The sequence below is a fragment of the Gavia stellata genome, chromosome Z, assembly GCF_030936135.1.
Source record: "Gavia stellata isolate bGavSte3 chromosome Z, bGavSte3.hap2, whole genome shotgun sequence".
Taxonomy (NCBI): Eukaryota; Metazoa; Chordata; class Aves; order Gaviiformes; family Gaviidae; genus Gavia; species Gavia stellata.
Window position 1 is genome coordinate 54094148 of NC_082637.1, and position 18514 is coordinate 54112661.

Sequence of the window (18514 nt, forward strand, 5' to 3'; positions counted from 1 at the left end):
TCAAAAGCTTATGTGAAGTCACTTATCTGTGAATTCAGCTAATGGTACTATGTCATTGTTTAGATCAACCACTTCTTCAGCAAATAGGAGGATCTAGAAGAACTGCTACCTACCTTCTCCTCTACCTCTTTACGTACTGAAACAGGTTAGAGCCAATGCCATAGAAGTTGGCAGTGGACTTTTAGCAGTGGACTTTTAACAGGCGTTCCCTTTCCACTGGTCTCCAAACCTCACTCTCAAGGCCTAGATTTAAATGCATGGAAATGCTTAATCAACAAGTATTTAGTAAATTAAGGATATATAGTAGAGGTCTGAATTTATTAGAGGTTAATTTTCAAATAAAATTTCTCAGTCACCCAGCTACACTGGGAAACACCAAAACTGATGAGGTTAAAAAGTACTTCAGTGGTTTTAAGTATCATGTGGTATAAGAAAACTTGCCATTTCTCTTAAACTTAGATTTTTCAACTAATCTCTAGCTGAACGTACATTAGTGGACTTAAGGCCAAACGTATCTTGCTTACAAGTGGCTTTGCAACTGAGTCTTACAAGTTATTTTCCCAACATATTTCCTCATATCCCAGTGGGCTACTATTTTGAGGACAAAAGAGGAGTTAGACAGGCCTTCACTGTGTTCAGAGGCAAAACAAATTACATATGTAAAAGGAACAAATTTTCAGATACTAATGCTCCAACTTAAACATACTACATATCATGGATTGGTCTGCATTGTCTGGCAAGTCATGACAAATTTTAGAGGGTGAAACAAGGTTTATTTTTCTTATGCAACCACCACTCTTCCCAACCCCGCAGCAGCAAACATCCCCCCTGGCCAAGAACAAAACACTTAACACACCATTCAGGTCTCTGGTGTAAGGAGACAAGTGCTACTCATGGTCCTATGCAAATTCCACAATAAAGTAAAGTATCAGATGTGCGCAATAAGCATATTCCCATATCAGGAACTATTTTCAACATTAATCGTTAAACTATGAACATTATTCCCTATCCCCCACCAATAAAAAAGGCTTTGTTAGACAAGACAGTTGTATTGGATTCACTTCCTTTTATTGCAGTGACATCCCCCAGTACAAAGTATTAACTGCAATAATTACGTTAAAACATTAGAAAAGCATTTGTGTGTGACAGTTACAGTACAGTATCAAATCTTACATCGTCAAACCAAGTGGGCCATTACCCACTAATGCTCAAACCTTTAAATTATTTTCAGTTATTTTTAAATATGTAATGTCAGAAAAAGAATATAAAAAGAATGTATGTAAAAGGAAACCTAAATACAAGTGAACAAATAAATAATTGATTTTCTCCAGCTACTACTGTCTTTCTAAACCCATATAAAGAAACCTAATCTATAGAAGGTATGAATTGCCATGTGTAAGTGATTTCATTTTTCAAGTAATTAATAATGATTGGAACATAACTAAGTTTGGCGTCAAAATCAAAGCAGAAGTTGGAGTGACTGCCACTAACTGACATCTGTTGCAAACAATTCCTATTAACTGTTGAAATTTTAGTGGAGCAAATAGTCTTGAATCTTGACCTTGTGCCTAGCGTTAGTGGACTTCTGAGAGTGCATGTGAAAAGCATCCTACATTATTTCACAGACATTACCTTAACTATCCCCATATGCATATTTAGATATATTTTATATAATTTTATACACATATATGCATGTATACACACACTTCATTTGGTTTCTGTGTTACAGATCACAAGCAATGGTTTCCTGAATGGGAAAAAAACTTTTAAATAAGTGTACCTGTGCACATTTTTTTATTTTTTTTAAGATAGCAGCACTAAGTCCATGCCTTACTGTCCATCTGTTCAAAAGAATGTAACCCACAAAACAAGAAGAAACATGGCAATGATTCCATATTCACAATGTGACATCCATATCCCCTAAAAAACACTGTAAAACCTGTAATAGATAATGTTGTTAAGTTTGATTCCCCACCCCCTCACTTGGAAAGAAACAGCACTTTTACTGCGAACTGTCTTGTCTTATAATGTTTATCGTAACAAGCTGGGTTCATGCTGGCATCGGTTATCTCACACTTAGCAGCAAAACATGCATGTTTGTTTTTCTTACTTTTTTTTAAAGTGAAATGATTCAATAGTCTCAAATCCAATTGACAAAAACAGCAAAAAATTTTTTTTGCAGTTTACCAAGAACTTGACAGTGTATACTGCACCATGTAGAATATTTTTATCTTTAATCACAACTTGAAGCTTTACCTTGCCACACAATGATTATGCTTTGTCATTCAAAAGGAACAGTTACATTTCTATTTTACCTTGGGTTTAGCATAAAAATACACCTTTTCTGTGCATCCTTAAATGAAAGTCACTCAACCACTGGTAAGCTGATCCAGTAGCATGTCCAATGCTAGTATCAAAAGCTTGTGAAATGTTTTTAGGCAATCCTTTCTATCCAAAATATATTAGGAATTTAAAAAACAGTTCACATTACTAACCTTTATAACAAAGGCTCAAGTGAAATTTCTTGTGTAAGTGTTCATAGTAGACTAAATTATGAAGTTTTCAAGATATACAATGAAAGGGCACACAAGATTGGCAGTTTCTTTATTGAACATAGAAAATGTATAAAGTAGGATGTATGGAATAGATCTAAATTGCTGGATGATCAAACCTGAGTATTATTTAATAAGACTAAATGCATTTTCTGACAACTGAATGAATTGACCTAAAAACATCTCCCCTAGTAACTAGTGGTCCTTTTAACCATTTGTTGAAATATGCAAGAGAACTGTAGTTTTTACATTTCATATTGGATAGCAAGATTCCACATAGTGTTTACTGTTTTCTGTTAGATAGCATCACATTGCTTCTATTATCCCCATTCAAGCCTTAGGTTGAGTTTTGTTTCAAAATAAGTTGAAAGTGACACCAAAACATAATAGGCCAAGAACTAGGACAGGTCTTTTTCTTTTCTTCTAATTTGTAGAAAGATAAAAAGCCTCAGCCAGTAAGATGAATTCGGTTTCATATTAGAGCTACAGAGCAAAGATTGACCAGTCTCCTTCGCCAAGGTAGCCAATGTTAGCTGTGTATCTCAGACTAGTGCCAAAGTAGTATACTTTGTCAAATTTGAGAAAAGGATCCCCTCTGCTAGTAGAATTAGTTTTATTTTAACTGTTACAAAATTTAGTAGCACAAAGTCTTGACAAAACATCGGGAATTTGTTTTAGTTCAACTGACCTGCCCCAATTCTCACCTTTAAATCTAACAGATATAATAATAAAAAACCAAAACCTTTCTGACAATAGAAAAACATACAGTACTAAGAACTAATAGCTCAATGGAAGACTGAAAAGCAGCATTCATTTTTATTGTAATATGGAAGAGACTAGAAACTAAAGGAAGTCTGATCTAAACTCTTAGTTGAAGGCAGATTTTGACATTCTATATAAGTTTACAAAATAGGATGTATGGATGAGATTTGGTTAATTTCAGAAGGCACCTCAAGGCTAAAAGGCTTTTATAAATCTATAATCCTTTCATTGATCAAAAATAAAACATTTTATTGCTGCTATTCAAATAGCAAACAAAAAGCTTGTCTTGTTCTTCAGTCTAACAAGGAATCCTCCCCCATTAAGCAAGATTAAATTACCGAAAATACAGAATAAAACTGAAGATGTCACAACTTTAGAAATACAGTGACTTTCCTTGTGTGCTTTCAAGTCAGTGAAATAGTGAACGAAGAGTCACTTTTTGCCTTTGTGATGTTAATAAACGATAGAACATGTCAGTCACTCTCCCCCGGGGCACTGAAGTACCATTTCATCATAGCTGTCCCATGTGCAGTACTCTTAGGAATAGAAGGTAAGAACACTCTGATGATTCCCACGAACAAGAAGAATTGGTGGCAGATCTTTAGAAAGAGCCTCTAACCAGGCCATGTATAGTGCACTGGAAACCGCACCTTTTCGTGCAACTGGCAAACTCCTACAATACACAAGGGGAAAAAAGCATTCAAGCATTAGAAAAACCTGGTGTCGTACAAGTCATATCATAGAAATATGAAAGTATGATTCTGCAAAGAGATAGATATTAAGTCAAATTTCCTAACTTTTTTAGTTTTTGGTGTTTTGCCCTCAGAATTCAGTTAATGAGCTGAGAGTTAGTATCTTAAGCACCACAGGCCTTTACATCTATTTACACCTCACTTTTGGCCTCTTACCACCATTTTATATTCAGGTAGCTTCATGGTTAATTCTCTCAGTTGAAGATAGTTTCTTGAAAGACTCTTCAACATTTTAAAATAATACAGATTTTTCTTACGATGCCAGGTTGGTACAGTCTAATACTCCTTCTCACAATCCTTCTAAAACATGCAATACTCTCTTCTTTTGAAAAGACTACTCTGTTTGCCCCAATCGAACTTCACGTGTAGTACTACTTCATGGATCTCTGAAGCAGGCCTCTAAAGAAAAACACTGTAAAGAAACCTACGATCTGCATTCTCCTTGCTTACACCAAAAGTAATTCCATGTAAATCCATCAGTACGATAATGATCTAATTTTATCTAGAGAGTTTTCCTAGAAAAAGAGCTGAAAGGAAGGACCTGAGAAGAGGGGAACAGTTGGAATGCAGGAGTGGAAGGAATGTGAGAATCCTGAGCCTCCACTACAAATGTGGAGGTCATCACCTAATGCAGCATGTAAGAAGCCCAAAACTACACAGGCCATTTTTTGTTCATCAGTATAGTAGGTCCATACGTCTAATAAATACTTTCAGCACTGAAACCTCCTTGAGTATTTCTATACTTTAATGCCAAGGTATAGGCTTTTTCCTAACCTGTATTTATATATATTTATATTTCAAATTACAGTTCTGTATCAATTAGGATAACAGTATAAATAATTTACTTACATGACAATTATGTTAGCGGTACTTGAATGTTCTTTCAGCAACTCATTTAGCCTAATCTGGCGATAAGTCTGTAATTAAAATGAAACTTGTTAGAAAGATCTTTTATATAAAACTCCAACAAGTTCATTTGTTCAAGAAAAAAGAAAAACAGTTAATGATCGATTGATGTGAGTCATTTATAGGAAGCATGTACTTCCACCTCAGTTTGGCAACTTGTTCACTTTTCCAAAATACATATGGTTACAAGGCTGGGAGAGAAGAAAGCAGTAACCTTAAAATGTGCAAGTAAGCCAAGTACTATGAAAGCTAAATTTAAGATAGTTCCTCTAATAATGACACCATCCTCCATAGCTCCTGGGAGCAAGAGACCCTTATGCTCTCTTCAAGGTTCTTTTAACTATATCCTGTAAGTTCATAATGAGCAGGTCTTACAGAAGTAAAGCCCCATCTTCATTTGGTAAGCCTATCTCCATAATGGGCCCCCCCCTTTATTTACTACCCTATCCTGTCTTAACATCTGAGGTAGCTTCCTCAGTAATTTCCAGTTGTCTTACGTCAACTAATTTCCTAGCAAACATTTTGAGTTAACCCTTTCTTATAGTTCTGTTGTTCTCAGATGAGCTGAAGTCTAGTTAGCCTGCGGGCTAGTGTCTGCAGAAACCATTAAGCTATCAGCAGACAAAGGAATGAATCACTTCAGTTATCTCCCTGAAATGAGTTTTGGTGGTGTCTGTAGACATGAGGAACAGCAAGGCATCATGCAGTTCATTAACTATAAAGTAACTGTACTTCACAAAATATTTCCCCCCCAGCCCCTTGGTAATATGCAGTTAAGAGATCTCAGCAGCAGCTGCCAGTCAATCTGCACCTACCTGTTAGACAGCAGATTCCTGCTTTTTTTTTTTTTTTAAACACACTTACAACACAGAATGACCTACCATTCGCATTTCTTCTCTACTGCAGATCCTTACAGAAGTTGTAAAATCCCAGACAGGAAAGAAAATAAGGGTGAAATATACTCAGGACCATCTTGAAGAACTTCAGATCACTGAAACTTTAACTAGCCTTCTGAAGATAACTGTCTGTATCTGCATCCTGTTATAGGATGCTACCTAAGTCTCCCCCATAGAAGGACTTGAGAAGGAATACCTCTGATGTCTCTATAGTGCACAACTGCTTGGGAAAAATGTCAAACCTTTACTTGCTTCTTAACACCACAATTAGAAGTGGTGTTTTTTTTTTTTTTTAATAACAAAACAAAAAAATGTTAGTTTGGTCAAAAAAAGTCAAACAGCTGAATACAGACTACATTATTCTAAATGAACTGCTGAAATACTGAACGTAGAAACATTTCTTTTGGATTTTTTTGGTGAACCATCTAAATGCTTTTAGACACTGCTTTCCATCAACTATTCATAAAAACAGCTATGGAAGAGAGAGTAACAAGAATGAACTCATTCATACCACATCCACAAATGCAGTAGGAGAAAAAAGTTTAACAACATTTAAAATAACACTCTAAAGAATACAGAACCTTTGTTTTGTAAAGCTCAAGTTCATTATCTGTTATCCTCCATGGTTCATCATCCTTCATTTTATCTGCAACTTCTTGTTCTTTATCATCTTCATGAAGTCGAAAGGGCTCTATCATTTCTTCAAAAGCTGCAATACTGGAATGATTTAAGTGAACAGCCATATTAAAACAGATATGAGTCTATATGTCAGCAGTGACTTTCACAGTATCAGAAAGTAAATTTTATTACCATGTAGAAATAAAATTAACTGAAATTTTTTCACTGCCAATTGCAGTTAGAACATAATATCAGTGAATTGTATATGCAGACATTATAAATCAACAAACAAGTAGGGACACCTGTAGGCGCTTTCACTGTTCAACATGCAACTAAATACAAAATTTTAGCCAGTTTAAAAAAAAAAAGAAAACCAAACAACTTTTGCTAGAATTGTTCCAAAGTTGAAGAGTACTACCTTAGAAAATATATAGTAAATAACAGTAGCTTCTTCAGAATTAAATTTGAAAGAGAAGGAGTTTACATGTCACACTAAAAAAACCTGCTATCAAGTCTCATGCTAGTGCCATTAGGATTTTGGCTTTGGTATTTTTATTTTACTTCTTTTAATCTTTCCAATACAGTCTGAGAGCCACATTCAAATGCAAATAACCACAGCCATCTTGTTTAGTCTTCCTGTGCACTTGTTAGAATATGAAGTGTTACTTTGAATTTACTTGAACTTTAGCAAGAACTTTGAAAGAAAACCTGCTGAAGACAAAAGAGGAATTCATTTCTAGTAGGAAGAACAACTTATATTACCCTACTTTCTCTACCCACATTAGGATACTTGAACAGCAAACAAAGGCTGCCACGAGTTATGAAAGTAACTTGTCTTTGAATAGCCTCAGTATGTGAGATGCGAGAAAAATAAACAAGATTTTTAGTGGAACATACTGAAATGTATGCCTTACATACAGTGAAATAACTGCATTTTGATGCTATTTGAATATTTTTTTATAAAGATGACAAGGTATTGCCCATCTTCTGTGGTTGCAAATTACAGTGTGGAAAGTTTAACCAACATTAAGGAATACCTCTGAAGATATTTTGCAGTATCAGTATGTGTAACGTGTTAGCTTCCGTACAGTTAAATCCTCCTCCCATGCCCATTTTCTAACTGAGGTGTTCCCAGTCCTCCTGGAAACCCCCACACTACTAAAAAAATGCCTTTTTTTCTACCCTTAGTAGTCTTTACTGAAGTTAGTTGATACAGTGACTTCACCTTCATCAAAACGGAAGAACCAAATGTGATCTGCTATTTTTTGCCTGAACAAAAAGGAGAAGTATTAACGACATTCTGTTATACAGCACAGCAACTGTTAACAATAAATCATCTTCCTCCACTTAGTTTACAGCTATTGTTAATGCCAACTGGTGTCTTAGAAAGTTTTTGGATGTACTGTAGGGAATATGTCCACAGAGATAGAAAAAATGCTCTCAGAAGGAATAACTCATGGATCATAGTTCCATGAAATAAAACTAGTTCCATGTAATTCTACAATCTCAACTTTTTATGTATAAATGCTTGCCACCGCTAAGTTTACACATTTTACAGTAGCAGGCTCCCAGGAGTAAAGACATCCAAAAGCATCAGAGTGCCAGAAGTACTCTGCCATTTTAGTTGCTTGGTATATTCTATACATTCAAGAAAAGGTGATTAAAAAGCAGGGTATAATAAAATACATATTAGCATTTACCATTACATAAGTTGTAAAACAGTATTTCCTAATTTGTATGACATGTCAAATTATTCAGATATATGCATATCCATGTAAAAGATATTTTTACAACTTCGACATACTAAAGACGACAAAAGGGAAGGAGGATAATATTTTTAGATCTTGCACATTCCGTTATAAACTTGTACTGGAAGCCATCTATACAATTAGTATTTTTTTTAAACTTGAAAATCAGAAATATCATACGTTTGGTCATTCCTGTGTAAAGTAAGAGTCCAAGCAATTTAAGGAAAAAAAAAAAAAAGGATTAGACTATTTGAAGACCAAGCTTTGCTACACTAAACTAAGACTCCATGTAAGATAACGACCATTTCAATTTTTGTGAGCATTTCTTATTTTAAAGAAGATTGCACCAGACAAATTGGATTTTTTTAAACTGTACTTTTCTAAATTTAATATTACAGTCTAAGGGCCGAAGATTCAAAAAAAATACAAAATTCTATGTTCTTGGATGTTGAAGTTATAGCTAAATTTGTTTCCTGCATTTTTGTGAAACACTGGATGTCATAGGAACTACTCTATCAAAACTCTTATGTAGGAAAGAATGAAGTATCATAAATTCACAAAAGACATCAAGAATTCAACTAACAAACAAGCTGGGTTCTTTTTGAGACTTACTTTTCTTTCTTTGGCTTAGTATTAATATCCCCAAGAACCATAATGTCTGAGAAGTCTATCCGAAATTTGCTGAGCAAAGTAGCCATCCTGTATCAGAAAAACAAGCCTTTATGCATGATCAAATTTTTAATTATTTCACAGGGTAAACAGGTAGGTGTTTGAATAAAAACACTAGTTTAAGAAAAAAAAAGCAACTTAAATGTAATAAGGAAAAAATCAAATTGACTTGGCATACGGCTATAAATCAACAACATGCTTTGGGAAAAAAAACATTTTAAAACCATAAAACTAAGAGAAGACCTCTCCCTTAAAGACAACCTCAGAAAATTTTTGAAAAAGAAAACATTAATGTCAGACCATGCTGCAGAAAAACTAGCTCAACTTGAGGTATCTCATCCAAAACAATCTGGTGGAAATTGAACTTTTTTTCGGAGAAAGGGAATAGAACATGATTACACCTCAAACAAAGAACAACTGAAAGAAGGCTACTACGAAGAGAAACTAATCTATTGTGTAACACGCGCTACTAAATATTTTATTCCAAATGCTAAAGGTAAACTTACGCTCTTCTGTCATGATCAATCCTGTTTATTTTTCCACCAATGAACACTCTGATCTTACAGTCTTTCCACTTCTTCTTGGTTGTAAGAAGATATGGAATCAACAGTGTCAAACCTGCATTTTGACCAGAATTTGGGAATGATTCAGAAAACATAGTATCATGTTAGAGTTTAGTAGTACAGATTTGTAATCTATATATGCACTGACTGAAAGATACCTATTAACAATTAATCCAAAATAACTTCAGGTCTGGGTTTTTGTTTTTGTTTGTTTTTTTTTTTCAACATTTGTTTTTAAAGTATAAAGCACATTACCTCCATCATCAAAGAGCCACCAGACATCAATGTTGCTTTTGCCTTGTTTCTTCTGAAACTGAGTACTAGCATCAAGAAGTCTTTGGTCAGCCCAGTTTAAAGGAGAAGATGGGCTCTTTGAATCTGGAAAAAAGAAGTACGATGAAATTTCATTCTTGAAGTGTTTTGTTTAATCACCCTGAAATTCATTAAATGAAACTTCTTAATATTTCGTGATACCTCTAAGTTTAAATAAAAATTGTTTCTTCTCCCCCAACCTGACTCCAAATTTTCATTGAATGGATATAAACTGAGCCATATTTAGGGAGTCTGCAAACTCAAAACTTCAGCAGTTGAAGATTTAAATCTCAGTTATTTAGCAGACATTTGACTAACAAAGGATCTGCAAGATCTTTAAACAGTCATTTGCCTGCACAATTTAACTAACGTTGCATACATACTTCAGAGCGTTGTCATGCACTGTTGCTACCTCTTGCATATGACAAAACTTCCCTAAAAACATATAGATACTAATTTACAAGTAAATACCATGTCCTAAGCACTTTTCTTCTTTTCTTAAATCCATTTTTCTTTAAGCATGTGGTGAAAATAAAAGCTAGTTCCGTGTATTGGAATTCTACCTTTCGCAACAAGCGCTGTTTTGCATGTGCAAGCCTCTGAAGCACAATACAGACTATTTTGCGTAACAAAGTTATTTGATTTACTGAGAATGAGACAACAATGGCATTTTCAATTAGATTAATACAGGTAAATAATAGTTTTTTAGAACTATAGAAAAAACTAACCCCTTTCCCTTAATTAAAACCTCACTTTGAACAAGAGCCAGGAGTTTGATATTCATCTCAGTCCTTATTTTATTACAAAATTTTAAATTTAGAGTACATCTGTGACTGATTTATATTAATATACTACTTTATCACATACTGGGACTTCTTCCAAACTGCCATTTTGTGCTTCAAGATATAATCTCACTTTCCATTATTAAAACACAACAGCTTCTAGCTGTTGAAATTATGCAGAAAAAGTCAAAAAAGTTCAGTGAATCTTAGTTAAGGCAGAAAGATTTGCTTAACTCAGAAAAAGTCTGAAATAAACCAGGAAATGAAAACTGCTCAATTAATCTCTCAAAAAGCTGTTCATTTGAATGACTACGTCACATTATTTCACATTAATCTCACTGAATGGCTATATTATGCCTCAATTTGTAAGCTACTGAACAAATCCAAATAACAGAGCAACAACTATGGCTTTAGAAGATCTACTGAATAGACTGACGGAGCACTTCCACTGTACTATTAGATAATATTTCCCTCACTCCTAAATCAAGTAAGGACCAAGACAGATACCTGAGACACAGAGAACTAAGCAAGCTCCTGAACATATTTCAAATTTTACTTAAGAACAAAAGTTTAAAAAACACAAAATCCAACATTCATATCTTAGACACATGCACAATCCTTTCTCAGTAGCAACTTGTTCTGGGAATTCCCACACGTTGCTTTTTTCCATAGCCTAATCCCTAAAGATGAAACACATTCCAAAGCAGGTATGAAGAAACAAATTAATATTGCATGGTTGATATTTTGTTCTCTCTCATATATATGTGTAGAAAGGAGTACAAAAGGAAAACTGAAATTAACAATGCAAAGGAATGATTTAACACAAAAAGGTGGAAAATGCCTGCCTTTTTTCAACAGTGGTTGTGTTGGAGTCTTTCCATCCTCGTCCTCCTCTGGAAGATTTTTAAAGATACAAAATAAAAAGGTTAATTTCCTTTGTGATGTTAATGAAAGCATTACTAGTGTGTATAAAAAAAGAAAATAAAGGTGTAGAATGAAATGGATTTTCATACAAAGGAAAGCACACAAATGCAGTCTACCAGACCCTGAGATTTATCTGGACTTCAAAAAAAAAAATCACATTGCTCACTCAATAGTTAAGTCACTCCAATCTTGTACTTTAAAAAGAAGAGGAAAGTTGGTTATTGTCATGTCAAAGTATACTGAATGATTTGTGTCTGTTAACATGCATATAATAATCTAGTCTCAGGTGAAAAAACCTTCATAAATTTAGCAGCCTTCAAATCACACTTAATATACACGTGTGGCATGATTCTCAAGCCATTTTTAATGCCTGTCAAACTCACTGACAAAGAAAATCCATTGCAGGTCATTGTCTACCGCCTGTTTTATTTAGGGGACTAGATGTGAAAGATTTATTATACATACTGGTAAGCTCTAAGCCAAAGTACTTAGACATTAACAGCCAGAAAAGCATGACACTTCTGTTCCACAGACACAAAAATCCCTTAAATAATTCCTTGGTGAGGGGAGAAGAACTGAAAAGGGAATGAGAGAGAAAGAATGAGAACTCAAACTTCATTGCTCATTAGCATGTTACCTTTACGTAGAGTGGGAGCTCTTTCACTAGATGATGGAGCAAAAGCTACAGAAGTGTCTGTCTCAGCCTTCTTGCTATAATCCACTTTTACTATGACATCCTTGGTACATGGAGATTTTTCTTGGGATGACAGTAACTCTTCTTTGAAAAAGCAAAGAAACACATTATAAACCACTTAATTGTTCCAAATGGTACCAATAGAGGTACCAATAGACTATACTGAGATGGTTCACAGTTGTTTAAACTCTACTGCAACTGTTATGCTATGGCAAAGAAAAGCGGGGGAAAAAAGGCAGAAAACAACAAGAAAACACTTGTATGAAGTGCTTCAGAGTATAAAGAGGCTCCTCCTCTAAGCACAGCTGTAATTTCCTGCTACTTCTTTGCCAGATTTTGGGTGTTGATTGCATTATCACAGGCTAAACATAAAACAGAGCTAGCTAATATTGAGGAAGTACAACCAGGAGGAAAAAAAAATTAGCTGGTGAACTGTCTTCCATTTCCACTCTAACTCCAAGAGGAAGATGAGCCTTAGACAAGGACCAGACTAAGTATGTCTCACAGCCAAGTTTTTTTTTCCAGGTTTGGCTTCAGTGGAGCTACTTGGTAGCTGACACAGTTAAAGCAAACTCACAGTCCCCAGTGGATACGACGACTTCTGACACCTTGGTGTTACTATTTCCCAGTATTCTCAGCAGTGTTGTTTTCACACTGCAGGTTCACTCCCTGCTGTTTCTCATACTCCTCTACCCTCCTGCACACAGTGACAGGATTTGGAGAGAGGCAGAAAGCCGAAGACATTCATATGTTTCCAGTGAAGTAACAACTCTCCCCTCTTTCAGGAGCATGCCCGCCTACACAGCTTGTGCCACAAGCATTCCCTCATTGTAGCAACGTTGCATGGAGCAAGCTACAAACAAATTAGACATTATCAATTCAGCAGACAGTTGCCACCAAAGCTCACAGGCTTCCTTCATTATTCTGCTTGAAATTTAACTAAAATTACACCATTCAGCTTAGGACCACTACCTAGAAAGCATAACCAAGTTTTCTACACTGAAAATAGAAAACCTTTCCAAACTTGAGACAGACTACTGCTGAGGTCTCTAAAGTAGCGTGTCTAAGGGTTGACAACCCGCACTAGGCCCATAGCATTCTTGGATCATTCAACATTTGTTGTGGTTTTCATCATTTCTAGACTTGGGTCCCAAATACCTGATACCAATTTGGCAACCTCTTTAAATTTGTTTCACTAAAATAGTAAATTCTAGGGAAGCAGCTACGTATTTCAGAGATTTTTATTCTATAAAAGAGTGGTGTTTTGGTTTGTTGGTTTTTTTAACAGCTTATCTTCATTTACTATTTTCAAAATCAGTATTAAAAGGGAATTAGAACAGCTGTTCACCAGATGAAACAAAATAACTCTTACCTTGGCCCTGAAGGTGAGAAATGTCCAGGCCCTCCTTTAGGCGGATGACAACTACACCATACTGAACATCAAAGGCATCACTAAACAAAGGAACAAAAATAAAATATTTTACAATTTTTTCTTTCCCAAAGGACCTACTTTATACACCTTCTTTGAACAAATTCCACTGATTAAACACTGCCATTTAAACTCCCAAATAATAAATTTGTGTTACAATTTCCTTTTCAATTACAAACTATCAATTGCATCAGTGAACTGAACACCACCACATCCTGAAAAGGAACACATAGAAAGGATATTTATTCCCTCTCCTCCCTCTCTCCCCTATGTAAACAGAGATTAAATAAAAGCAACGTGAACAGGTCAGTCAAGTTCTGCACAGATAAGATACACTGAGAAATCTAGATTTTAATCTCCCCCATCACTAAAGGGATTTATTTTGAGCAGATCTCCTTCATCCAAGAACTAAAAATTTTTGACATCTTTCCAAAACATTTGGGTATTAAAAACACCTATGAAGTTGTAATTTAGAATCAAATTAGCTACAAGTTAGCTGTAATGTGCCCATTCCATTTTATCTGATAGGGAAGGAACTCGCTCCTTTAAAAAATAAAGCAGGAAAACGTCATTATTGTAGAAACAAGCAAAAAGCCTGAATAAATGGCTAAGTGATGTAAAACGAAGAACAAAAAAATCCCCAAGATAAAAGACTGAAAAATCATGAACTTAACCATATCATAGTTTACATTAGCCATTAATCATCAGTCCTTTAAATACAAATACCTCATTACAAACAACCATGAATCAGAGAACTCTCTCCCATGTAATTTCCACAGACAGAAATTTCTCAAGATTTCACTCATTAAACACTCCTCTTTAGAAGCAGTAAAACTTGATTAGAAATGTTCAAAGTATCAACAAATTCTATAATAAATGCAAGAAAAATTGAGCTTGATTTAAGAAAATGTTTTGTCCATTAATAAACATTTTAAATTCATTATTTAATTTGTTAAATCTGTACAGATTAGGTGTGTTTCTGCTGTGTGCTTCAGAAACTTTCTATTTTCCAGAGATTTTCCAGAAATATGCTTGACCTACAGTTATTACCTCCTGAGGTTTCTCTTTTGGGATGTGGAGAACCACATGACTTGTTGGCCTTGACAGATCTTCCAGCACATGCCATTCCAAAATAAAATACAGAAAAAAGAAAAACCAAGAACTAACCAACATGTTTCCATATTTTTCACTGCATTTGGTGCTCCTGCTTTTCTCTTAAGGAACTGGGAGAGCGGGAGGGTATGATTTTTTTTCTTTTCTAATCTCTGTCTGTAATCTCCCATCCTCTCTTTCTTTTAAATGCACAGTAAATTAGAGATGTAAAGCACAAATAAAGCAGGTTAAGCAGCACATAAGGAAAACAAAAACCCCCTGTATAAGTGCAAGAAGCAAGTTTTGGTTTTCTTGAGTGTTTGTAGCACAAGTTAAGTCTATTAAATTTTTTAGCCAGAACTGGCCTGCCTTTCAGTACTGTCAAATTACACTGCAATATCCTTTTCCATCTCCTTTTTGGCTACTATATTACTTTGGGTGTCAGTGCTGTGTATCTTGTAAGTAAAGTATTTATTGTATATAAGAGCAAGATTTAATAAAGATAGAACTTCAGCATAAGAGTTGATTCATTCTCTACTACACTTAATCTGTACAGAAGTAGTGTAGCAAAAATCCTGCTTTCAGTAGAAACTATGCTTTAAAGAATTCAGCAGACTGGCACCTAAGACACTAGTTCCATCTCTAAAGTAAAGACAGTAACTTTTAAATGTCAGACCACTGCCACAACTTTTTCTAGATGCAGAAAGAGTTATTATATAGAAATCTAATCTGTTTAAGCTATAAAGACTTGCTTATTAATTTCCATATCAGAAAGAAAACAAGGTATTGAACACTGCTGCATCAGTAATATGGAAAATCTGAATCTACCTGAAAGGGACTTCATGCAACTAAGATCTTCTTGACTTATTACCAAACGTACTGAAATGGAACATAAGAGCTACACCTCCCCATTTTCTACTTACTGGAATAAATTGATGTAGGTTTCAACATCTCTCATGTCGCCTTGTCTCCAGTTTTTCTTAAATCCAACAACAAGGGTGTTAGGTCTCATTCTACCCAGACCAGCAGCCTAAGAAGAACAAAAAAATATTTTTTAAAAACCATGTTATTGAAACAACTAAAGGTTCTATTATTTTCTTAAGCAGAAAACAAAAGTATTTTTCAAAGTTTTAAGATAACTTTGCAAAATGAAAATACTTCAAAGTATAAAAACACTTCCAATTTTTATGTTCATCTTCACCACTTTAATTTAAAAAAAAAATTTAACAGACGTGTACCTGCATTAAGTATTGTCCTCCATCCCTCAAGTCCTCTGCATGCACTGGTGCATAGAAAGCCTTCATCTTATTCTTAATTAGCCATCGCTGATATTTAGCCAAATCAGTGGACAGTTCCTTCATGGCTTGCCTCCGAGGACCCTTTCAAAGTAAGGAAATAAAAAGAGGAGAGGGAACAAGAATGATGAGTATGAGTAGTAATGAGTGTGTAGTTAACTGAAGTTTTGGTACAGATCATAGCATGACAGCCACCTTGTACCACAGGTAAGACAACCCACGACAAGCGTGATTTTAAAGAACAGTTAATTGAAGCTTGCTTCCTTCCCCCCACCCCAAAACCTCTACAGGTCTGCTGTAGAAGATACTTTTAAGTAGTAAGAACTGCTGAACTTAGGTCCTTGCAGAACAGCCCTGCACACCCCCAACCCCCCAAAAAACCCACACCTCTTTTCCTGACAACAAACTGAAATACTAGGGGTTGGGCAGAAAGGGTACAGGAAAGGAAATACTGTTCAAAATTATTGTTTCACCTGCCAATGAAATGAATCTGATTAACTGAAGGAATAAAAAACTACTTGAAAGGTTAAGAGCAATTTTTAACTATTGGCTAAACTGATATTTAATTTGCTGCTCAAGAAGGTTTATGTTAGACCAGGCTTTGCAAGAAATCTTCACAGGAATCAATAACCTTGAAACAGAAACACTGACAGCAAATCTAGCTGTATACTTCACATCACTTTGACCAACTGTTTTGCCCAAAGCATGAGAGAGTACATGAGACTGTACAACACAACGACAGAAAGAGACCCACGAACTTTCGCGAAGTTTCCCCTGTAGCATACCTAACTGGAATAGTGATGATACATGAGTGGATCCTACCAGAACATCTCTTTTTGCACTTCTCAATGTCTAATGATGCTTTCATTTTAAAAAAAAAACACAACACCAAAACCAACAAAAAACCCACAAACAAACAAGAACCATAAACAAAAAGCAAATAGGTTAAAAAACCCCCAAAACCAAGGTAACTTTAAAGTAAAGACAGAATACACTTACCATATGTACGTGGCCACAGATCATCAAGCCCACATTCTTGGTGAAAGCATGGACAAGGTGAAGCAAAGCTGGACGTGCATTTGGAGCACCTGTCATAATTAAGCACTGAGGCCTAGAATTATAAATAGATGAGGAGAAAAAAAAGGTTGGAATTAGTTTCATCTGGAGTCGTGGGGTTTTTTGTTAACAGAAAGAAGTTTCTTACAAATACTGGCCACAAGAACATAATCGTCACTGGACATGTAGTAACCTCATCTACTTTAACAAGACTGTTAAATTAAGTAAAGATCAATTTTTCAACAACTATCAGCAGACCAATTAATTGGTTCCAAACTTAGTAATCCCACTACATCTGAAAATTTACACATTTAAAAAGATCAGAAACAGATTTTTGACAAGACTAGGTCACAGGGATAAATTTCTTCCCCCATTTGTAAGTCACGTGCCTTTGCATTTTCTAGCTTAGATTCTTCTGTGCCTGACAGAAAAACTGGAATCCTACACTTTTTTAAAAATTATTATTCAGAAGGCAGAACCAAACAACTGCAAGTTATTCTAGGCAACTTTCTAGTCAATTTTAAAAGATGAAGTGTCCAGACTTCAGAATTCATGTCAGGAGATAATTATTCGTCTCTCATAAGCATAACATAAAGTCATCTGTATCGATCTCGTATAGCAGCTCCAATTAATTTTCTGTATTAGAATCACAGAATAGAATCCAAGTCTACCACTGAACCATGCCCCTAAGCACCACATCCACACATCTTTTAAATACCTCCAGGGATGGTGACTCAACCATCTCCCTGGGCAACCCATTCCAATGCTTGACAACCCTTTCAGTGAAGAAATTTTTTTCTAATATCCAGCCTGAACCTCCCCTGGCACAACTTGAGGCCACTTCCTCTTGTCCTGTCGCTAGTCACTTGGGAGAAGAGACCAACACCCACCTCTCTACAATGCCCTTTCAGGTAATTGTAGAGAGTGATAAGGTCTCCCCTCAGCCTCCTCTTCTCCAGACTGAACAGCCCCAGTTCCCTCAGCCGCTCCTCATAAGACTTGTGCTCCAGACCCCTCACCAGCTTCGTCACCCTTCTCTTGACACGCTCCAGCACCTCAATGTCCTTCTTGTAGTGAGGGGCCCAAAACTGAACACAGTATTTGAGGTGCGGCCTCACCAGTGCTGAGTACAGGGGCATGATCACCTCCCTGCTCCTGCTGGCCACACTGTTTCTGATACAGGCCAGGATGCCGTTGGCCTTCTTGGCCACCTGGGCACACTGCTGGCTCATATTCAGCTGGCTGTCAACCAGCACCCCCAGGTCCTTTTCTGCGGGGCAGCTTTCCAGCCACTTGTCCCCAGGCCTGTAGCGTTGCATGGTGTTGTTGTGACCCAAGTGCAGGACCCGGCACTTGGTCTTGTTGAACCTCATCCAGTTGGCCTCAGCCCATCAATCCAGCCTGTCCAGATCCTTCTGCAGAGCCTTATGACCCTCAAGCATATCAACACTCCTGCCCAGTTTG

The 18514-nt window shown here is 35.9% G+C and overlaps 1 protein-coding gene across 2 annotated transcripts in view; it reads right to left on the minus strand.

The window, feature by feature from the left end:
- Positions 1-1052: 1052 nt before the first annotated feature.
- The window catches only part of SLC12A2 (solute carrier family 12 member 2), a 59853-nt gene continuing 42391 nt past the window's right edge, over positions 1053-18514 (minus strand). The window contains exons 15-26 of one of the 2 annotated variants that reach the window (XM_059834319.1): positions 16994-17105; positions 15938-16078; positions 15623-15729; positions 13551-13630; positions 12122-12262; positions 11406-11453; positions 9722-9844; positions 9410-9521; positions 8847-8933; positions 6450-6585; positions 4916-4983; positions 1053-3987 (exon numbers count right to left, since the gene is read on the minus strand). In XM_059834319.1, the coding sequence (XP_059690302.1) occupies positions 3852-3987; positions 4916-4983; positions 6450-6585; positions 8847-8933; positions 9410-9521; positions 9722-9844; positions 11406-11453; positions 12122-12262; positions 13551-13630; positions 15623-15729; positions 15938-16078; positions 16994-17105 (1291 nt within the window). In that variant the 3' untranslated portion in view covers positions 1053-3851. The remainder of the gene's footprint in view (positions 3988-4915; positions 4984-6449; positions 6586-8846; positions 8934-9409; positions 9522-9721; positions 9845-11405; positions 11454-12121; positions 12263-13550; positions 13631-15622; positions 15730-15937; positions 16079-16993; positions 17106-18514) is intronic. The other variant, XM_059834318.1, reaches the window with a different exon arrangement.